Source organism: Triplophysa dalaica, chromosome 1, assembly GCF_015846415.1.
Source record: "Triplophysa dalaica isolate WHDGS20190420 chromosome 1, ASM1584641v1, whole genome shotgun sequence".
Classification (NCBI taxonomy): Eukaryota; Metazoa; Chordata; class Actinopteri; order Cypriniformes; family Nemacheilidae; genus Triplophysa; species Triplophysa dalaica.
This window is the reverse complement of record NC_079542.1, coordinates 18,388,967-18,412,117: the sequence shown is the minus strand read 5'-3', so window position 1 is coordinate 18,412,117 and position 23,151 is coordinate 18,388,967. Positions and strand designations below refer to the sequence as shown.

The 23,151-nt window shown below is 39.7% G+C and overlaps 2 protein-coding genes across 6 annotated transcripts in view; one reads left to right on the top strand and one right to left on the bottom strand.

Annotated features, from left to right (window-relative positions):
• Positions 1 to 822: 822 nt before the first annotated feature.
• Positions 823 to 17,674, top strand: esrp2 (epithelial splicing regulatory protein 2). Of its 4 annotated transcripts, none has more exons than XM_056751661.1 (17): positions 823 to 979; positions 1,143 to 1,295; positions 1,730 to 1,861; positions 7,683 to 7,796; positions 8,052 to 8,166; positions 8,428 to 8,523; positions 9,051 to 9,105; positions 9,310 to 9,420; positions 9,661 to 9,793; positions 10,119 to 10,161; positions 10,716 to 11,017; positions 11,413 to 11,649; positions 11,800 to 11,998; positions 12,656 to 12,860; positions 12,950 to 13,133; positions 15,467 to 15,568; positions 16,344 to 17,674. In XM_056751661.1, exons 2-16 carry the CDS (start codon positions 1,164 to 1,166, stop codon positions 15,551 to 15,553), a joined length of 2,145 nt encoding a protein of 714 aa, XP_056607639.1. In that variant the 5' UTR covers positions 823 to 979; positions 1,143 to 1,163; the 3' UTR covers positions 15,554 to 15,568; positions 16,344 to 17,674. The 4 variants fall into 4 exon arrangements, 3 of the variants coding, with proteins under 3 accessions (XP_056607639.1, XP_056607644.1, XP_056607630.1); XR_008907065.1 differs by lacking the exon at positions 823 to 979 and adding an exon at positions 14,215 to 14,248 and having other exon boundaries at positions 986 to 1,295; XM_056751666.1 differs by lacking the exon at positions 823 to 979 and having other exon boundaries at positions 986 to 1,295; positions 9,313 to 9,420.
• A 1,575-nt stretch (positions 17,675 to 19,249) lies between these two features.
• The window catches only part of nfatc3a (nuclear factor of activated T cells 3a), a 70,169-nt gene continuing 66,267 nt past the window's right edge, over positions 19,250 to 23,151 (bottom strand). For both annotated transcript variants that reach the window (XM_056743857.1, XM_056743867.1), the window contains exon 10: positions 19,250 to 21,713. In XM_056743857.1, coding sequence (XP_056599835.1) covers positions 21,634 to 21,713 — 80 coding nt within the window. In that variant the 3' untranslated portion in view covers positions 19,250 to 21,633. The remainder of the gene's footprint in view (positions 21,714 to 23,151) is intronic.

Genomic DNA, 23,151 nt, shown 5'->3' with positions numbered 1-23,151 from the left:
TGGCTCTTTGTCAGACTGAATTGTAGACAAACAGACAAAAAACAGACACAGTTGCTTGTTCCTAGAAAGTTTAATTTTCTATAACATTAAAATATAATCGTATAACACATAATAACATTTAGACATATATAAAACATGTAAGGGACGGTTCACCCAAAAGTAAAACGTCTGTCATTATGTACACACCCTTGAGTTGTTCCAAATCTGTATAAATGTCTTAGTTCTTCTGATGAACACAGAGAAAGATATTTGGAAGAATGCTTGTAACCAAACAGTTCTTGCCACCATTGACTACCATAGTAGGAAAAATGACAACGGTAGTCAAAAGTGCCCCAGAACATTCTTCAAAATATCCTATTTTGTGTTCAACAGAACAAAGAAATGTATAAAGCATTTTTCCTACTATGTTAGTCAACGGTGGCCAAGAACTGTTTGGTGACAAGCATTCTTCCAAATATCTTTCTCTGTGTTCATCAGAACTAATACATTTATACAGATTTGGAACAATATGAGGGTGAATAAATGACGTCAGAATTTCCTTTTTTTTGTGCGAACCGAGTATTTTTTTATCAAAAAAGAATGAAAAATAGAAAACGAAATAAAGTCAGAGGGCACCGACACATCAGATCAGGAAGAGGACCTATATAAAGGTGATCTGCAGTTTACCAGGACAAAATGAAGTCTTATCTTTCTAACTTCCTAGCCCACAACAGACCAATCAGCGCGGATTACATAGGCGCTTGCAACGTCACGCCCCGCCCTCACCTTTACAAACCAGCCAATCGGCGCGCTCCGTGGGGAGATTGACTCCAAACAGGGAGGCCGAACCAAAGCCAGGTAACCGAGAAAAAAGCGACACCGCGAGAAAGCCTTCAGGGCTTGTTGTGGGGTTAGCGTGAGACGAACCAGGACTTTTTTCTGCCGTCTTTACCAGTCAAACCAGTAACTCTGGATAGAGAACGCACAAGTACCGCAACAGGTACAGTCTCCTGCCGCACTCTCTGTCGTGTCTCTCTCTCTGGAGTAATCTTCTGTCCTTCCTCGTGTACTACAATTGAATTTCCATTTCTTTTGTGTGCTTCTCTTGGAGAACGGTGGACCCTCGTGTTACTGTTTTATTTGATCTTTGCTCTTAATTGTAGTTTTTACCCTTGTGGTCCCTGATGGCTTCGCACAGTGATACTCTGGTGGTGTTCTTTGGGGCAACAGCTGGTGCAAATGGGGGTAAACTGGGGTCGGATGAGAGGGAATTAATTCTCTTGGTGTGGCAAATTGTGGATCTACATGAGAAGAAGGTACGGACCTTTTGACCCCGTTTTGTGGCTAGTCACAATGGTTACACTATTCTAGTGTTAGAAATCACCTTGACAGCTGACATTAACCAGCAAGGTACGCTTTCTCGAAGTTACAATGTTACCGCTTTAACAACGCTAGGTCATGCTGACGTCAAAACGAACGCGTCGTTTATTTGTTTGGTAACCATATAGTGTAAAAAGGTGTCTTAAAGCCTCGAGAGAGGAAAGCGTGCCATGTTTGGTGCATGTCATCGCCTGTAGGTCAGTAACCCTGCCATGTCTGCTTTGCATTTACACCGACACTCAAACACGCCGCCCGAGATACCATCATCGTGTTAGTGTCCCAAAGCTGGATTTTGAGCTGTCTATCTTTCTATGCACGTGGGGAGTGGAAACATTGCGAGGCCGGTTGAAAGAGTTGATATTGTTAACAGGTGGGCAAACTTCAGCGGCGTCTGGTGAAGCCGGACAGTGTGGATCTCACAGAGCAGTGTAAGGAGGAGACGAGACTCACTGCAGAGGAACTGTGCAAGGCCGAAGAACCGCTGGAGAGCATCCTACAACAGGTGAGAGAGACTTCTGTATCCGTACAGTGTGTATGGTTTGTTTGTTTTCTACTTGAAATGACAAATAAAACATCAAGGCTCAGCATCCTAGCTAATGAGTTGGGAATATTTATTGACGCATTCTTTATTGAATGTCAAATTATTTGAAAGTAGGAAATTCCAACCAGTTTTTGCGATAAAAAGTTAATTATAGACACAATGCAGTTTAATTCAACTGTATTATTGCACTTTTCACAATTTGCATTTCTCCAGAGCAGCTTTCACAAATTCACATTTTGAAACGAACGGTAAAGACTTAAAAACAGTACAGAAATAAGGAAACAATTATTCTCATACATGTACGTGCCAAAGAAGTTGACTGTCCATGTGTAGGTCCTTCGTGCACATATAATAGCAGTATGTCAATGTTTTGCATGTCAATGTATAGAAATATTTTGTGTGTGTGGTTTGGGTGTGGCAAGGAAGGCACAAGCACGTTGCTCGAGGGGAGAGTGCAGGTCTAGTCATGTTTTGGACTGATGTGTTCAGCAGACATCTGGAACACGGAATGTTTACCTGTGAATGGACCTATACCTGAAAGTTACATTTCAGCAGCGTGAGAGACTCAGATATAAGGGGATAAACAGAGTAAGAAGAGAATACGGAGCCAGTTCCTTTTCTCACGTTTGGTATCCGTGTTAGCCCCGTTATTGAGCAGGATACGGATAGTTTCAGGTTCCTCCTGAGTTCTGCAGGTATGTTTTGACAAAGGGCGGTTGTTGCCAAACGTGTTTCTCAGCCCTGACATGGAGAGAATTTGTTTGTACTTTGCAAGCCTGTTCCCACCCCCCACTGTTTCACACCATCTCATTACTGTGCCTCACAAGGAATTTAGAATAAGAGCTCAGTTGTGGGATTGTTTTGTGGCTACTCTAAGCTTTGGTTGTAATGATTGGCAATTTCAATACATTTTATTTACTAATGTGGAATGAAAAGACTTTAAATGTTTATTCTAAGCAGGACTCTTTCACTTCTTCACATTGGAGTTGTAGTGCGCACTTCGTGCATTCACTTAGGGATATTTTTACATGCTATCACCTTTCGGTTTGTAGCCTATCCCTAAAGGGCTCTGTAAATATTAACTTGTGAAATCAATTTGTCCCGCCCACCTTTCAGATAGATAGAAAGTTGGCTGAAGTTGGTTTTTATTCTTGTGGTTGTCCTTCCTTACAAATTCATAGCAGTAGAAATAAATATATAGTGACCGTCATCAGATGTTTTGGTGTATTAAATGATTCATTCTTAAATAAGAGTGTGAATAAAAGAGAATAAAACTAAAATTAATGTTTTAATGTGTAGTAAATGAGTCTTTTACGTCTCATTTACACTGAGCTCTATTTTAACTTGTCATTTCTCACACACTGGGCTGGAAAACAAGTTTACAACTGGTGTTTAGCAGGATACACTTAATGTGGCTCATCCTTTCTTACTCGCGGTTTTTTAGAGCTTTGATGCTTCCTTTTCTGCTGTTTCCTACAGGGCTGCTGTGTCAACAGCAGAACAATAACGAAAACAGTTCACTGGATATATCACTTTGGCTTTACACCTGCTGATGGAGGCTAATGTTGTGGGAATAATGGGAAGCTAACACACCTGTGTGTGTGTGTGTTTTTGTGTGTTACTGTGGCTGAGGGAATTTTATTAAGAGTTTAGGAAGAATTGAGTTTGTTCGTGAGATAAGTGTGTTTGTCAGAGAAAGTCAGCTTGGTTGTGTAAAAGAGGGTGTGTGTGTTTGTGAGCTACCAGAGTGCAGAGCAGCCTGGCAGATGCGTGTCAGTACCTGTGTGTGATGAGCGGAGTGCTTTATTTCGCCTCAGACTGTCAGTGCTAAGGGAGGATTGTGGGAAACGCACACAGATGCTAGAATGTATAAGATGAGTGACACGTTCATCCGTTCTTTCATTCAGCCTCAGAGCAGAAAGGAACAAACTTTCCATCAGAGAAATGAAAAGAGATGAATGAGATGTGGGACAAAACACTTTACATTAAATGAATAGATTAATGTTGCTTAAACATCCGAGGCGGGCTGCAGGCACATCCTCTTACCTTATCTCAGAACACTCCCACTTTGCTTCGTGCGTGGATTCCTTTTCAAAGTGAGCTTTACTGTATTCTCGACTCACTCTGTCTCATGTAACTTATCTGGCACTTTATTTTGAATGACAATGATTCCTTACAACAGCCACCAAAGTTGTGTTTATCATTGATTAGATATAAAAAAACGTAATATTTTTTTATTCATGTTCATTGCAATTTGCATACTTTATTGTCATGGTGGGTAGAAGCAAACATGTACAGAATAGGCTGTTTTCTGTTAAAAGTGTTTACCTCTAAAATATAAATCTTTAATTTTCTCATCCTTATGTCATTTCAAAAACCTGTACGACTTCTTCAGAACACAAAAGAAGATATTTTGAAGTATGTTAGCAACCAAACAACACTGGACACTAGTTGACTTTTTTATTTTATGGAAACAAAAATACCTTTTTTTAAAGGTGGTGTGTGTGCCACAGTGTTTAATGCATTCAGACTTCTTCACAATGTCATGTCTGTTTTTTGTTGGCATGCGGCGCGTACATGCATAAGGTACACAACACTTATGCAGGGACAATGCGATGATGTAGTGTTTGCTTCTGCTTTAGTTCCACCCCTAGCCCACATGTGTTCTGGGCTCGCCTGTTTTCAGAAATAATCGTACTACAGCTGTTCTGTCTTTTATAAATGTGATCAAACTAAAGACTCTTTGAAGATTTTAAATATGCAATGCTACTCTATAGGTACTCAAGATTAATATGAGATATTACATGTGTGTTACATCTGCTTTCAAATATCTTCTCTTGTGTTTCATAGACTAAAGAGTCATTTAAAATCTAAAAGATATTAAAGAGATGCACCACTACCATAACAATGAATGGGATGGAAGCTTAAGAAACCAAAGTTTTGCTAACAAAACTTATTGATTGGAAATTTGCTCTGTAATTCAGATTTTTGGCAGATATTTAAGAAACCAGATAATTGTCTTGTTGCCATGTGGCATTGCAAACATGCCCACCGAGTGACACGACTTTTGAAAACAGACTTTGGTCTTTCAGGGTGAATAAATGATTACCTTTATTTTTGGGTGAACTATCCCTTTTAAAAGAGCGAATTGGGGGTTTAACTATCTTGGTATAATTTAAAGCAAATTACTTCAGGATTTAAAGTGAATACCGAGGAAATGCTACAAAAGATGACACAAGAATAAGTAATATTTTATCAAGGGACTTGAATGAATTCAAGTATTGGCAAGACATTACACCGCATTTAGAGCGAATCTTTGTAGGGTTTTCCTTTCCTTCATTGCCCTGTAAAGGCACCAAAAAGGGCATTTGGAATTTGCCCTTTCTGTACACACACACTAAGCAAACAGCCTGAACAGGAGAGATTGATTGATTGATTATGTAACCCAAAGATCAAATTTCTCTCTTACTCTGTTTTGCAGTAGAGAATGTGAAACTGAAACTTTAGTGTCCCAGTCGAAACACAGCAAAATATTGCTCTTTGTTTTCATTTCAGTACTTCTGAGCCTGCTTTACTCAGTCTTAGAGTTTGATCTTCTATCTCGCAGTCAATAGGTGTTGTCACTAGGGTGTGTCTCTGTTTAAGTGGAACGTTTGCGTTGAAGAATTTAATGCGATTACTAATTTGTGCAAGGTGGGGCTGTGCAGCGAAAACAGTCATTTGCAAACAATACACACAAAAAATCTCACGGAGAGCAGTGCTAAACAATTGCATTTTCTGGCAGAAGATTGCTATGTCAATACAGGGCTATTCTGATGCTTTTGGTAAACCTGTAATGACTATTTGAATCCTTGTATTAAGATGAGTTAAGGCTGGTTATAAAACATAACCTCACCGCTCAGGTGCCTCTCAAATTGATGAATGAAGTTTTTTTTCTCCTTGTGGTCATTAAAAATCCCATGGCACTTTTAGTAAAGAGTAAGGGTGTAACCCTGGTGGGTCGGCCAGATTCCCTCCAATGGCCCTTGTCAATCATGGCCTTCTAATATTCCCCACCCTCTGAATTAGCTCTATCTCTCTCTCCTCTCCACTGATAGCTGGTGTGTGGTAAGGGCACTTGCGCCAATGTACTGTGGCTGCAGTCGCATCATCCAAGTGGATGCTGTACACTTGTGGTGGGTGAGGAGAGACCCCGCTCATATGATTGTAAAGCGCTTTGGGTGTCCAGCAATAGACAATGAAAGCGCTATATAAATGCGTCGTTCGAACGAGTGTTGATGTTTTTGAAGCTCCAAAAAGTGCATCCATCGATCAAAGAACTGCTTGACATGGCTCCGTGGTTTTAACAAAGAGTTGAATCAATGTATTTGTTTAGGAGAAATATCCATATTGACAACGGTATTAACATTTAAAAAAATCAACACCCGTTCACTCACATTCTACCGCTTGGAAGCAAAATGATGCATGGTATTATATATCTGACTCGAATATTCTTCCAGAAGAACGCTGTATTCAGATAGGAAAACTTGAGGGTGAGTAAATCATGGGGACATTTTGATTTGGTAGTGAAATATCCCTTCAGATAGTCATGTGATAGATGCTGTTTATACGACGGAGTCTTCAGCAGAAAATGGAAAATTTCTTATGCGTTTTAGACATTCGGTTTGATGGAAACGGCTCTTGGGGTACTGAAAAACGCAAACTTTTGAAAGTGCAATTTTTTTTAGGTTCCATATAAACGGCCCTTTCTGAAAACAATGACGTCACACTCCTGCATATTACACACTCAGTAGCGCGAGTGTAGCCAAAACAATATGGCAGCTTCCGTACTGTAAGCTCTCGCTGGTCGACTATGTATTTAAGTTTCCCCAGCAAAATGTGGACAAACTATTAAAATTTCCCAGACATTAAATACACATATATGTCGAGCAACAGTATTAAAAAGCATTTTTGGCTTCTAACTGTGCATGTGTATGTGCCAAGGCACGTCCTGTTTCTTTACATTACAACATCGCCATCCATTGGCCTGGCATGCATACTACAGTGTTTTTATCCGTTTTCCTTGATGCGTGTAAGTGCAGACCGTTTTGATAATGCTGTCATGTGTATGTGAAACTTTTCAAAAACTTTTCCATTTTTCATCGTGTATACGTGGCCTTAGATACAGGATTTATTTTATCCCAGGATCTCTGAGAAATATCCTTTCTTTCCAAAGCCTAAGGTTTTCTCAGTCTTGTTGAAACATTATACAATATTTCCCTGATTTTGTTGTCACTTGTAGTTTTTTGGTGTTTTTATCGTACATTCAGTCTCATGAGGTGCTTGCCAACCTGTGCTCATGAGCAGCTGAAAGCCAAAAACACATTGAAAAAACTTGTGTATGTGAGAGCCCCATAGCTAAGAATGTGCAGGTGTTGTTTGTAAAGCTTTGCATTTGTTTTGTCATCTATGTTGCTAGTCATGTGATGCGCTTTATCTGAAATGACAACGGCAGCGGCCACGGCTCACTTCCTGTATTTTCACCAAACCAGTCTGACCAGCTGCTTAAACTGTAAAACAAGCAGACGCATGCGCACACAGGGAACGCTTTACAACGTACGAAGGATGACCTCTGTAGTTCCCTTGACATTGTGGTAGAGCTTTCAAAGCTGTTGATTTGAGAATCTTAATACACAAACAAGTTGATCTGTTTCTTGTAGGTTTATCTGATGCTGTGATTTTCATTGCTTGGAATGGAAATAAATCTCCTTGTTGATTTGTTTTCTATTCTTTCTTTCTTTAGTTTCACCAGTCTGTATCAGCTGAGCTCGAGTCTTTGGGCAGAAGCTCATACACGCTGTGTGTGGACGGCCCACTGCTTATCCAACAGGTGCTTCACCCTGAGGCCTCCAAAAAGGTAAATCCTCAACCACTCTTTCATCCTGGTTGGGATGATATTTCCAGTATCTACTTCATTTTATTCTAGCAAAAGATGAGCTATCAGTTTTGGTGTCATCTGTTGAGCACAAACATGTTTTAATCTTCACTGGAATGCTGGCACTTTCAGTCCTTTATCCCTCTTCAGCGCTCGCTGTTCCCTGCCCAACCCTCGGGCTCCTCTCGAGCGTATTTTCCTTCGCAAATCCCCCTCATTTGCCTGTCTGTGTTGTAGAATCTGGTCTTGCCGGAGTGTTTCTACTCGTTTGTGGACTTGAGGAAAGAGTTTCACAAATGCTGCCCCAACGCAGGCACGGTCAAAGATCTCACTCTGACCTCCATGCTGGACTGTATCCTGCCTCTAAAACTAGTTTTACTGTGATTTATGTAACCGATCTAAAGACTTGAGCAGAACGCTTGATGCGTAACATCCATGTTGATCCATTACATTCTATTTATCAGCATCAAATCTACTGTCAATTGAAACGAGATTTGAGTGTTTAAAGGAACATTAGAGGGAAAATGAAAATGTTTAGACCTCAGTGGTTCAGTATGAATATGTCTGTGCCATGTTTGTATTGCTCTTTGTGCCTTGACCTTGACCTTCTCAGATGTGTGCGTTCCCGAGGTGGTGGATCAGGAGGCGGGAGTGAGGGAGGTGAAGAACATGGTCCTGCTATTGTTGCACCTCCTGGCTGAACCTTACAGTGAGTTAAACAGCATGATAAATTCATCCTTTACTCAACTCAACTCAACTTTATTTATATAGCGCGTTTTACAAGTTTTATTGTAACAAAGCAGCTGTACATGAGACACATTGACTACAAGCAATATAACTAAAGTCATATACCTGTTAAAACAAGAAAAAGGTGAAAACACAAAAGACTGACAAATGCTCCACACACACAATATGCATACATACTTACACAGATCGACATAAACGCACACACGCACAGTGAAAGCACACATTTAAGATAAAGGAGAGAGAACCACAGGTCAAATATTAAACGGACTATAAATTCCTATATGCAATATTAATTATGTAAAATTTCTGAATTCTAAAGCCCGGCTAGGCAAAAAGTGCAAAACAATATGCAAACGGTGGCGAGGAACCCAAAACTCCAATTGAGTTTTACACACCAACAGAACAATCACACCTGCATTCACATTTGAAGCACACAACACGGCATGTAACAATTGATCTCCTAATCTTTATAATTTTTATTCTTTGTAGATCACACATTCTCAGATTATGAGGTTGTCAACTACAAGTTTGAATCCGGAGCGTGGTATGTACTGGATACTACTGATATACTTGGTGACAAACAATAAAGGCATGCTTTAATTATATTTATACAATGTAAGAGAGTGTCCATCAGCCCTGCTGGTGCCCATTAGTCTCAGGTTGATTTTGGCATTCCATTATGAATATTACTTGTGAAAAACTGCTGAGGATGTGTGATGGTTACCTGTGTGTCTGCATGTGTTTTCAGCAGTAAAACAGAGGCTGTGGACAGCGAGACGGTCATCAGAGCCCGCGGGTTGCCATGGCAGTCTTCTGATCAGGACATCGCTCGGTTCTTCAAGGGTCTCAACATTGCCAAGTGAGATTAAAGCTCAATGTAGCACTGAGACACACACTCACAACGATACAGAGCGTGCTCAGGACAGACCCTTAAGTGCCCATTAACAGCGTAATGTAAAACCTTACTGGGACTCCAGAATCCAGACAAATGTTACATAAAGTAGAATTGCATTAGAGATTCATCAGAAGTGTATCAATATTGTTACGTTTTACATGTTGCACATGAGTCTTATGTTTTTTCTATATCTGTGTAAATCAGAGGAGGCGTTGCTCTGTGTCTAAACGCTCAAGGCCGGAGGAACGGAGAGGCTCTGGTGCGATTCATAAACTCCGAGCACAGAGACATGGCTCTGGACAGACATAAACACCACATGGGCAGCAGATACATAGAAGTGAGTTTATTTCATCACGGCATCCAAACGCATCTGCATAGACATTAATTTGGTAACAGCACTCACATCAGTGACCGAGTCTGTGCAAAAACGATCATTCGTTTTAAAGAAGGTTCTTTACATTTTATGTAGGATGATTTTATGTGGAGAACGAAAATTACCAAAAAATGACTGTGTGTTTTTACACACTGGGTCACTTTTATTCTGACATATTTTTAATTGTTATATGTAGATGAGCAGATTAACACAATGTGATCGCACAACCATCATGACTTTCATTTTTATTAGTGCGATCCCCTGACATTATGTTTAACTCTCGTTTCAGGTGTATAAAGCCACAGGAGAGGAGTTTTTGAAAATCGCTGGAGGTGAGAGACTTTAAAGTCTTGACATTTCAAATGAATTTAGAAAGACAATTTGAGAAGAAGTTTCTCAAGTGTTTTTAGAGTAAATCTCCATCCGCTATTCCCAGGTGTGTGTGTATGCGTGTCTCATTTTTTCCTGCTGGGAAATGAAAGGCTCTTTGTCAGACTCTTCCTGTGCTGACTCATGTTAGGCAGGTAGAGAGGGAAACTCTACTCTGCTTCTCTCCTGCCCCCCAACCGTGTCCAGGCCAAATAGAGAGAGAGCTCTTCCCTTAGGGAGAAAGATTGGTCAGGTGCCTCTGAAAAGCCTCACACACAGAAGGTGTAAAAGACCAGCGGCTCGACTAGATATAATTACACCCGCGTGTGTTGATGCGTCTGCTGAAAGCTTTTAGAGTAGTTGAAAGCCTCCAGAGTGGATGTTCTGACATTCTGTACCTTTTGTTGCCATCAAATGGAGTAACACTGCTCAGGTGTGGGTACTCTGTTGAAGATTAAAGCAGTCACTTTATACTTTATACTGTAATCATGCCTATAATATTTTTCTTTCTTGACAGGCACATCCAATGAGGTTGCTCAGTTTCTTTCTAAAGAGAACCAGATGATTATCCGAATGCGGGGGCTTCCGTTCACTGCAACTCCTCAGGATGTTCTGGGTTTCCTGGGGCCGGACAGCCCAGTGACGGACGGGATGGAGGGACTTCTGTTTGTAAAGTACCCAGATGGGCGTCCCACCGGGGATGCGTTCGTTCTCTTTGCCTGTGAAGAATATGCCCAAAATGCCCTGAAGAAGCACAAACAAATCCTGGGCAAGAGATACATCGAGCTGTTTCGCAGTACTGCAGCTGAGGTCCAGCAGGTACACGTAAAGCCTTATTTAATCAGGAATGAAATAAAAGTCTTAAGCGTCAGTCAGGAACTTTCTTGGGGTTGTTTTTTCACACAGTGGTAAAACAAGGAAGTTGCAAGTCATTGTCAGTAAAATATTTCGAAACACACAACTTTATTTTGTTAGTTCTGTGCATATGATTGTTTACTGTTATAAGATCTGGCAACGCTGCCCTTGGTTATAATGAAAAAAATATAATGCAAAATATAGTATTTTCTTCTTGTCATGTATAGGGTGTTATTATATGGGATTTCCGTGGGTGTGTGGTTAACAGAAACGACCAGTCATTACAGTGGATTGGGTAATGTTTTTCTTGTCCAGAATAGTTGTGTCATTGTTTTTTCCTCTGCGTGTTTTCAAACTAGGTACTGAACCGCTACATGTCCACTCCACTGATCTCCACTCTTCCTCCTTCTCCTGCTCCAATCATGTCTTTGCCTGTTATGGCCACGCCTCCCTTCATCGCCACTGGCAGCTCACGAGACTGCGTCAGACTGAGAGGTCTGCCCTACACCGCTGCCATCGAAGAGATCCTGGAGTTTATGGGGGAACACACCATTGACATCAAACCACACGGAGTGCACATGGTCCTTAACCAGCAGGTGACAACTTTAACATGTCAGATAATAGACACGGGCCACAATGGTCAACTAGTCATCCTACAAAAAACTAGAGACGTCCCTGTCAGATACATGCTCCAAATCAGACATTTCTAGAACAATTTCTGACCACTTTTTCGGGTCATCTTCTAGGGTCGTCCATCCGGTGACGCCTTTATACAGATGAGGTCGGCAGACCGCGCGTTCATGGTGTCTCAGAAGTGCCACAAGAAGATGATGAAGGACCGCTATGTGGAGGTGTTCCAGTGCTCCACCGAAGAGATGAGCTTTGTACTGATGGGGGGAACTCTGAACCGCAGCGGCCTTTCACCACCTCCCTGCAAACTGCCCTGTAAGAGAGACTCCACCCCCTGTCCTACCTGAACCTTTACTATCAGCCAAATGCACCCGCTCTGAGCCATAAACGTGGGATTTGTGTTATGTTAAGTCCTTGTAGAAAGAGATAAGATGAACCATGGTATTAATAGTTCGTATTCAGCGTGAGCCAGCGGCTGTAATCTGGTCCCGCTCGAGAGATTCAGATTCTTGTTTGTGTGCCTCTACTGTTCTAGTCGGCTGCTATCAGCTCTGCTCTTTGAGATCAGATTTCGGTTTATGTGCAAGAAAGCAGCACGATCACCTCGGTCACCGATCTAAAGGTGCAACTTTTTGGCATTTAGAAAGAGCAGGACTGTAGTGGCACTAAAGAAAGGGCTGTTTACTTAGTGATTTGATCTGCTTGTCTGACCTTGGCTTGAGAATGGGCCGTATGTGCTCACGCCACACCAGAGGAGACTGTAGTAGTCCCTGTGTACATGACATTCACAGACTCTGGGTGTATGTTTGTTTGCGAGTGATTTGCATGCCCAAATAACTCTCTATAAACCACAAATGCAAATTCATTCAGAATTAACTCATCCTCGTGTCATTTCAAACTTGTATGACCGTATAACTTTGGCCCCTATCCCACAACACTGAAGCTTTTCCTAAGTGTATTGTTCTCTCTCAGGTCTCTCTCCACCTGCCTACGCTGCATTTCCTGCAACCACAGCTATGCTTCCCAACGAGGCCACATTGTATCAGCCCCCCCTGCTGGCCACTCCAAGAACTCCACAGCCCCCAACACACAGCCCTGGGCCCACTTTAGCCTACTACTCCCCACACCCACAGCTGTACATGAATATGAATATGAACTACACTGCCTACTATCCCAGGTATAATAAGTACACATGTGGTGTAGTCCGTAAACATTTGATATATATATAAAGAATTGACTTTAATCTCTCCCCTTTCTTTTTTTCAGTCCACCGGTCTCTCCCTCCACTATGGGTTATTTTGCAGCCCCACCTGGTTCAGTAGCAGCAGCTGTTGCCGGCCAGCCAACCCCTACCATCCTGTCCCCTCAACATGGAGCGCTGGTGCGAATGCAGGGCCTGCCATACAATGCCGGGGTCAAAGACATCCTCAGCTTCTTTCAAGGATATCAGGTGACCCTTCATTGGCTTATCCACTTCTTATTCACTTTCTCTAGGGACATAAAAAAGGAATTCGAGGAATTCAGTTCCCTGAGCAGTATATACAGTTTAAGTTTTATTTTAAGATTCAGTCTGCTCATGTGTGCTGTTGTTCTTGTTGAAAGTGCAGATTTGATATTACAGTACAACTTTCAGAATACTCACATCCATGTTTTTTGTAGGCTCTGTGCGATTAAATCACAACATTTTTATTCAATAATTTGTCTCTTTTTGGCTTAGTGACAAATCTTATAAACAGAACAATTCAAAAGTCACAAGTTATTTAGCACAAGCTATATTATCAGCAGCATAATTTTAATAAACATATTTCAGTAAAGTAATTTATTTTGTTTGCCTTGATGACATCATGTAATATTGCTGGCATTGACTCCACCAGTTTGTGCAAAACTCCATCGATGTTAGGGGCTCCCAAACCAGGGGGTGGGACACCAAGAGTGGGCGTTACGAGGCATTATTTTTTAATAATATTTAGTTTATAAATATCGTACTGCTTGCTGTTAAGAGCGGGCTTAAAAAAACATGCGCTTGTACTTTCTGTGCCTGGACAAATGGAGTCATATTATATTGAAATCAAATAAATTGAGTTCAATAAATATCATATGAGTTTGCAGGGAGAGGATGTTTCATGAGTGTCTATATGTGGATGTACATAGGTGGTGAGGATCCAGTGGGGCTCGAAAACATGTTTCTCTACAAAAGGGGGTGTGGCAAAAAGTTTGGGAAGCAATGTTATTCCAGTATGATCTGTGAATGTTTCAAAGAGGATCTTCTATGTGATCTGACGTTTTGTACTAAAGAGATAACATGGTCAGGGTCGCAAATTCTCTAATTTGGTTAGAGAACAAAAATATCCCCAATATTTGTTGTTATGCATATTTTTCTTATCGTAATACTTTCTAATTAGATATTTATATAATACCATTTCTTAAGTTACCAAAACACAGTCTTGTGAGTTCTGTAGTTTATATAGTCATTCTCTAAGATAGTGTTTTGCTCAATTGTTTTGTCCCTCCTCTTCCCCACCTCTCATTAGCTGACGCCTGAGTAGGCGGAGTCTTCAGAGGACGGTATGACACCCACTGTACACTCAGAGGAGGGAAGAGGGTTGTTAAAGTTGGAGGGATGGTTAGAAGGACGTGAATGATGCTTTGTTATGGGCATGGGTCTTTGTGTGCTTACTCTCTCACATCTAGTCCATGACATTTTTCCAGTAGCTGTGATTGTGTATATTTTTGTGGGATGGGAGAGGGTGAAACTGTCTTCAGCATGCAGTGTGTCTGCCCTGCCCTCTGAGGTCTGAGCTGTGGGTGTATCTGATGTGTTCACAAAGCATATCACGGTGGCGCGTGTCTGAGAAGCTGAATTCAGGTTTGACTTCTGGCTGAACTGATGAAATGGATCCGAGCCCAGTTCACCCTCCAAGTGTGCTTTTAACCTCTCAGACAAAATGCACACTACTGGGCTCTGTGTGCGGTTTCTTTTTGGCAGGTGGTCCAAACCCCCTTACTCTTTATCTATAGTGAATTCAGGCTTTTACATCCTATGTGCAACCTTATGTATTGTGTACTTCATTTTTTCCCCTTGTTGTGCAGTGTATTTTGGGATGTCCGTGTTCTGTGTGTTGTTTGTTTTAATGGATATGTTTGGGGTATATTGGTGTCACCTCTTGTGTTGTGCTATATGAGAACATAACAACTTGTGTTTGGAGCCTTTTTTATACATCAATATCATTCAAACTTCATAAAAGTGAAAATGGTGTTTATCTCCAGTATATTAATTTGCCATTTTTGTCTCACCTATAGTAAAAAAGCTAAAAAAAGGGGTGTGAATATGTGCTACAGTTTGATTCAATAATAATTCATTTATAATTATTAATGAAATTATCACCCCAGCTTATGACCGCTGAGAAAAGTGCTGACTGTTCACTTTAAAGTTTATCCAAAATGAAAATTCTGTCATTATTTATTCACGATCTTGAAATTTTAACTCGTATGACTTTCTTTCGTTTGCTGAACAAAAAAGAAGATATTTTGAAGAATGTTGGTAACCGAACAGTGGCGATACCCATTCACTTATATTTTAAATGGACCCCAAACCAATGCAAGTGAATGTTGTGGCGCTGTTCAGTTACCAACATTCTTTAAAATATCTTCTTTTGTGTTCTGAGGAAGAATTCATACAGGTTTGAAATGACAATGCAGTGAATAAATAACGACTGATGCTTTTTTTGGTGAACTCTCACTTTAAAGTGAGTCGAGTACTGACTGTGGCTCATTGTGCTGTAGTATGTTCCTGAAGACTACAGCAGCTTGGTTGGAGTGAGTGATCAGGGCCGGAGTCTGATTCAGTCTAAAGAATGGCTGTGTCTGTAGGGGGAGCTCCTTCAGGTAAGGTCCCACGATGCCCCCTGACCTGAACCTGTCGCTTGTGCATGGACTAAAACTCTTTAACTCCTTCCCTCACTTCCATTGGTCTGGGGTTGTCTCCAATCAGAAGTGGAATCCATTAATGCTCTGTTTTTTTTTTTGCATCAAAAATCTAACACACTTTCTCTTTGTTTTAGTAGTTCTAATGTGCTTGAATAATCTGTATGCTGCTGTTGGGTTGTGTGATTGGTTCGGGGTGTTTGTTGGGAAGTTATAAATGCTCTTAATGTACTGCAGGTCTTCTTTGCCTTTAAAAGGGTTTCTTAAAGGGATGGTTCACCCAGAAATATAAATTCTGCCGTTATTTACTCACCCTTATGTTTTTCAAACCTTTCAAACAAAAGAAGATATTTCGAAGAATTAAGAAAACATTGGCCCTCGTTGACTACCATTATATGGACACAAAACCAAGCAGACATTTCTCAAGACATCTTTTGTGTTCCGCTGAGAAGGAGTCATACATGGGTATTGAATGACGTGAGGGTGAATAAACGACAGAATTATGTTTAGGGGAATTATCTCTTTTAATCATGATTGAATAGATTTTTTTTAAACTAAACTTACTTCTGTTCATGTTTAATGGAGAAATGCTTTAATAATACCTGATTAACTCAAATCTTTTGTTTACGTAGCACTTCTGGGTCTAAACATGTGGAGGGGTTTTAACCCATTACAATGCATACCACAGGCAGCATGTTTTGTAATAACTTTAGTGTGTGTGTGTGTGTGTGTGTAGCTCCAGGCGGACTCCGTGCTCGTGCTGTATAATTGGAGTGGTCAGCGCAGCGGGGAGGCACTGGTGACTTTCCCCAGCGAGAAGGCGGCGAGACAGGCCATAGCTGAACGCTCCAATCTTCCCTTTGCTGGTCATCCCATCCGCCTGATCTGCTGCGAGTGACCAAACACGGACCGCAAAACCTACAGAGGGAGGACCGCACTTGATCCGTCTCACCCCCTTTCTTCCTCATTACCTGTCTTTGGCTTGCAGACAGTCCCTCTGTTTCTGACGCAAAGCAGTAGTTCAGGAGGGGACCTGACACAGAAACGCTGTATATATGTTTATATATACTCACAAGTGAAACATCCAAGTAACAGTGCCTTGCTGCTTATTCACATGGTGTGTGTGTGTGCGTGTGCGTGTTTGTGTGTGTGTGCGCATGCGCGTGATTGACAGACATAGAGAGCAATTGTATGCATGCTTTACTCCGTTCGTTGTGTGTCTTTTGATGTCAAGAAATCTTCTATCCTTATTCAGGCCTGACTGTATGTGTATAACAATGCCAGCCATTATCTTATGGAACACAGACGTCAGCAGAAGTTCTTCCAGCATTTATATTATATGTGTGTTAATATCATTCCTGAAGCACTGGGCAGTGCAGAACACTTAGGCCTTCCTAGTCTTTGTCTTGTGCTAGGGAACGGAAACACAATAAAATACTTCATACTGCTGTTACAGAAAAAAAGGATTGTTTTGGAAGTGCAGTGTGATTGTAAGAAGCCAAATACTGTAGATGCTATAAAGACTGTAATGCTGCATATGACTTAAAGAGGGCATGATGGGTTTTCTAATGTACCTCTAAACTGTTGGACTGAAACAACCTTCAGAGCTGTTTCTTTATTTAATAGACCAAGTGTGGACTCCATAGACTTAAATGAACTGATTTTTAGTTTAATCCAGTTGAAAAGGGAACTTTTTATTTAAAGAGAAAGATAAGTTGTTTGTGTGATCTGCATGCTTGTTCTTTATAGAAAGAGGTGTGTATTCTGTTGCCCCCATGAGAGATTATGTGCAGTCTGAACCACGCCGTGGCCTCGCCTTGTTTTGGACTTGCAAGAAAATGCAATCTACTTCAGTTCTTTTCTACTGATATCAGGCTGAATCACAATCTTTTTCTTTCACGACTACATTACCCAGAGTGCAATACAGGCTGAACAAACTGGCACACCTCTCTAGTGAAAGAGGGGGACGTTTTTTTTGTTTTCTGAAATGTGTATGTTTGTGTATGTGTGACTCTTATATGCAACCAATAAATTGATATTGCTCTGACATAAGCATATCAAATCTTGTTTAAGAGATAATGTTTTCCTTTGTGTAAAGCCACGGAAAAGCTGTGCTGTTCCAGTGTGTGGTAGTGAGGATTGTGTGTTAAAAATGTTTCGATTATATTTTTAAGTTCTGTGTCTTAATTATGGTATAAAAGTCGATGCAGAATTAAGATATAAAAAAGAGTGAATTTTAGAGATGTTTATAATACTATTATTGTACCGTCACATTAGTATTTTCATCCATAAAAGCAAAAAAAGTCCAAGACATTCAAAGACTCCGTGCTGTGAAAAGTTTTAGGCACTTGTGTAAAAAAAGAATGTTATAAATGAATTTACTAACTTCTGTTAACTAAATCAAATTAATATTTAGTGTGACCACCCTTTGCTTTTAAAGCAGCTTTCGAACTAGGTACACTTGCTGTCTTAGGGCATCTTGAAGACATGGCCACAGTTTTTCTGGGTTGAGTATCTGTTTTTTCTCTTGTCTGTGGCTACAAAGATATCTTACTGTATAGTTACAATTGATGGCAAAAGAAACGTTTGAAAATGTTAACTAAAAATATAAAAATGAAAAACAGGAGTTAGTTCTTAAATGCCCGTTTTCACAGTCAAGCGTATCTTAAGCAGGACTATGCCTTAGTTAAATTCGGATATTTTAGTTGATTTCATAAATTTGTCCTAAAAACATTACTGGTGTGTGCACCTGAGAAAAAAATGGCACTGTCATGTTTTCAGATGTCTCAAGGCAGCTCAAACATCTATTGAAGTTAAGGACCAGCGTTAAGCCTTGAATGTTACCTAACTCTGGGATAAGTGTTTTCCTATATCTGCATTATGTTTTTTATGCAGGGATAATGTATAAATAAACAGGCAATCAATACCCTGATGTAAAGCTCATGAGAGCTCATTGTATTGTATCATGCATGCTGGGTTAGTGTTGTAGCTTTAATTGGCCTCTTCTGCATTCATCAATGCACTAATGCTTCATATAATATATGATGTTATGTTAGGTGGAGTCAGCTAAAATGGGCCACTCTTTGGGTAATTGTCTAATTGTCTAAAGCCCGGTTTCACAGACATGGCTTAGTTTAAGCCTGGACTGTGCCTTAGTTGAATAAGGTTATATATGTTGCTTTTATAAAAATGCATTAGAAGAATAAATGGTTTGCATCTCTAGACAAAACATAGGCCCTGACATATTTTAAGACAAAAGTTTACTTAACTTAACTTAACTTAAAAATTTAAGTTAAAAGTTCTTAAATGTTAGATAATCAAATAAAAAAATTAAAGATGGAATCACTTTAATAGGGGAATGAGCTACAGTTCACCTAATACACACATGCTTTGTTTAGTCATTATTCTACATGTGAAAAATAGTCTGAAACTAAACCCTGCTATTTCTATTTTGGCTATAAATGTTACAGCCATGAAATATATTGCAGTAGGAGACCCTTGTAACTGGTTTGAATGACATTTTGTACAAAAATGTACTTTTCTTATGTGTGCCATTATGAAGTTAGTCATAATGGCTGTTAAGTGCAGTTCATTCACAAATTCTGTTTCACATTCCCAAACACAATGAGAGGCAAGACACAGTTGTGCATTTATTCTCTTTATTGATACACTACCTCAGAAGAGCCTATGCCGCACGCTGTTCCTTTTGAATAATTTCAAAAAGCACTGCAGTCTTAAAAATTACAAAATGTTACATACAAAATGTACATGAAACAATAATACAAGGCTCCGTAAACATCATTTGAACCTGTACTTTTATTTTACAAACCATCCAACCTATCCAAACTTGAGGAATGACATCCATTTCAAAGTATCAAAAATAGAGTTATGGTGTCTATGTTGTCAAAAATGGGAACACATTGTTCAATCTTTGGTTTATAGAAGAGAACAAAAATAGGTGCTTACCCAGAGGCCCAGCTTTATCCCGTAACCCCCCATATATTTTATTTTATTTGACCTAATTCTTTAAAAGCTATTCCTAAATCAAATCCATAACTTCATGACACACCTTCTCTAAAATGGTATTTAAACACAATTTAAGGCTTTCCTACTTTATATTTGATAGTTTAAATTAAATAGTCAAAAGTGGCATTAAAAACACCCTGTCACTATATGTAAAGGTTTACATACAACTTACATACAGAATAGATGCAAAAGTAACAAACAAACCTGCTATTTGTATGTTTGAAAATGTCACACCACCATTTTCAGCTGTCCTTGCATAGCCTAATATAAATCAATGTGCTTTTATACCATTCAAATTCAGAGTTGTTTAAAGATACAAAAACAAATATCTACAATTCATTTAATACAAACGGACATAAGCGCATACGCACAAGCACGTTAAGACGCTTGCTTTGTGCATAAACAGATACACATGTTGAAACACAACTCTGTCTGGCATACTACTTTATGAAGAAGCATCTCTACAGCATCTAGTCTAGAGGCATCAAGGTTTTTCTTTTTTTTTGTATTTTTGTTTTCTTAAAGGCAAAAGGCAGGTTTATAGTGCATAGCATCAAACGTGTACATAACAGTCATCATTACAGTTGTAAGTCTCAGAATTGATAGAAAAAAGGGTTTCGTCGATTGTGCCAGTTTTTAAGAAATATCCACACAACTTCAAATCCAAAATTCAAGACATGGAGTAAAAAAACATACATTTGCTTTAGCCAAATCCTAAACAGAGAAACCACATCTGCGTCTAGCATCTATTTCTTTGTGCCTCAATGCAAACATAGCACATTTAGGACCAGAGGAAATCTCACTGTGTTGACAAAAACAGTTTAGGCCAAAATGAAAGAATAATTATTTTTCAAACTGTGAACAAAAACACTGGCTGTAATAGTCTAACATTGGTTTGGATTTTGATAAATATATTAGAATGTTATATTAAAGTCTTCTTGTTGATTGTCATGAGGCAAAGGCCTGACGGCCAAAAAATGAAAAAAAAAAACCAGTTTTATTATTGTATATTGTAATTCCCAAGACTTTCAACTTGCAATGCATATGTTCACGCGTAACTGTTTATCTAACCAAAGGCACATCGCGACATCTCAGCATAATCAACATATTATTATGTTTAAATTCTACGGACATAAAGCTCCAGACCGTTCGGTCTTCAGTCATGCACCTGTACAAAACATCTATTTTGTCTTCAGACTCTGAGAACAACTCCTTTGAAAGCACAGCACTGTGAAATCTTTTACAAACACAAATCACAGCACTCGAGAACACAAGATGTAGGTCTGCTACTTCTATGTATAAAAAACACAAACATGATTCAACCGGGTCAGAAGAAAAATCTCAGCCGAAAGCCTTTTCCATCACAATCACAGCTAAGGCATTTGTTCAACCTGAAGAGGAACTGGGCCAATCATTAAACAGATTATCTACAGCTCAGAAAGGTCACTAGACATGTGGAATGTTGCATATTATTATTACTACAGACACAGTGGAGCGCACGAGGGCCTCTCCACTAGGGGGCAGCACTGGGAGACCGTGTCCTTAAAAAGGTTGTGTTTACGCTGGTAAGGCGGGGTGGACGTCTTATTCTGCAATGCAAATTCTGTTCAGGCATGAGGGAACTGCATAGCTAGCCAATACAAAGGGTTAATCTGCAAGCTACAAATAATACATCATGCTGTCAGAGAGCTCTGAATTATTGTTTTTTCCAGGAAAAGCTTGTGCGCCCGACACAAATCCAAGTTTACTCCCACCTAACCACACCTGCATATGCAGTATGTGCATACACAAACCTTCTCTCTATGTTCTTACCATACTCATCTCCAACACATGTGCAAGTGTGGTCATTTTGCATGCATCAGTAGCTGTCGGTGAAGTTTTTGACTGCTTTTGGATCCACGCTGGTCTTTCAGGACTTGGTCTGAACAGGGCAGACCGTGGGTTTGGGTGAAAGCTCCTTGCTCGGGTTCTCTGAGGATTGTCTGAGCATCCGATGTGGGCTAGGACTGACTGTGTGCTGCCGGAGAACCCCCATGAGCCCCAGGGGCTTGAGACATGTCTCTGCCTATTATCTCATTCACTAAAACAAACAAGAAAGAAAAGACATTCTTTAGATTTACTTAGAGAGCAAAAACTGTTTAGCATTTGACAGAGTTTTTGTACATTTGTATTGTTAAAAGCTAGGGCTGATCAATTATAACAAAAAATAATAATGACTATGATTTTTCTCAACACAGACAACTCATTGACTTTAGAAACAAAGTCAATATTAGATAAATTAATAATAAATACATATAATAAATAAAAAAAATTGTAAATTGAACACAGGATTCAACTTCATAATGTATATAAAAATTAAAATATATAAATATATATATACTGTATAATAAATGTAAAAATAGATCAATTAAAATATAAATGCATACATTTAAAAAAGTAATACAAAAATAAGAAAACAATAAATAAGAAAAATGCACCACGATACTAGTTTCAGTTTAGTAAGAAAATATATATAATTGTCTTTAGTCAAAACTTAAAATTGATTCTTAAAAATCCTATTCTGTATGTAACCAGTGAAGGGCAGTATTGAGCTACAGTACGACCAGCATCATCCACAAGAGCTGATGAAAATAAAAGGCAGATAGTGATGGGCAGAAAGAAACCCAAATAAATACTCAAGACTTTGGTATTTGACACGCTCAGCCATTGGAAAGAGAGTCAGAAAGAATTGCTGTGGATATAACAGTGTGTCATCTGGGACAAGAGTATCTGTACATGAGTTTGTGAGTGTCAGGATGTCAGTTCTGTCAGCGGCAGTCTTATTAAATTGACCACAACACAAAGGCTATAAAACCATCCTGCATTTCTGTAAAAGCAATGCTTTGCTACAGGCAGTTGCATCAGTTCATTATAAGTTTAATGGCCTTTGACTGCATTTCCTTCAGTTTGTTGGCTTGCCTTTTTAAAGCACTATGAAAGCTTGTTTAAAATTGATCCATTGTTAAAACATATGTTCCATATCCCAGAAGGCACTGGAGCGAGTTGTAGTAATTACTTTAGCAGGCCGGGAGACTGATGTTAAACACGCAGCCAAACATTTTCTTTTAACGGGACGCCCCAGCAGTTCAGATTAATGCAATGAACGTTTCTATAGTACTCGAGTCTAGTGGATAATCATGTTTCCTCAAAGCTGTGTAATGACTAAGATGTAGCAAACAGTGAATACTTTTGAACATACACCCATGATAAAATCAATAACAGTTCACTAAAGTTCACAGATCAGCTGGTCAAATAGCGGGAGAGCGCAAAGATAAATCCCCACTTTTCATTGCTTTGTGGAAAAAATGCTCAACACACGGCAGGTTTTGACACAGCACGACATTCAATCATCAGATTTCCAAGCCTGTCATCAAAATAAAAAACCCACATCTATAAAAGGCGATGACAAATCAGACATGTAACGCTGAGGAGAAATCTGAAGAGCAGGTTTGATTGTTGAAAGGGGGCAACCTGGGGCC

Excerpts from the sequence above, each read along its gene's own strand:
- esrp2 (XM_056751661.1), top strand. The coding sequence starts at position 1,164 with ATGGCTTCGCACAGTGATACTCTGGTGGTGTTCTTTGGGGCAACAGCT. Across the intron at positions 8,167-8,427 it reads TCTGACCTCCATGCTGGACT|ATGTGTGCGTTCCCGAGGTG; the intron begins GTATCCTGCCTC and ends TGACCTTCTCAG. Across the intron at positions 11,018-11,412 it reads CTGCAGCTGAGGTCCAGCAG|GTACTGAACCGCTACATGTC; the intron begins GTACACGTAAAG and ends TTTTCAAACTAG.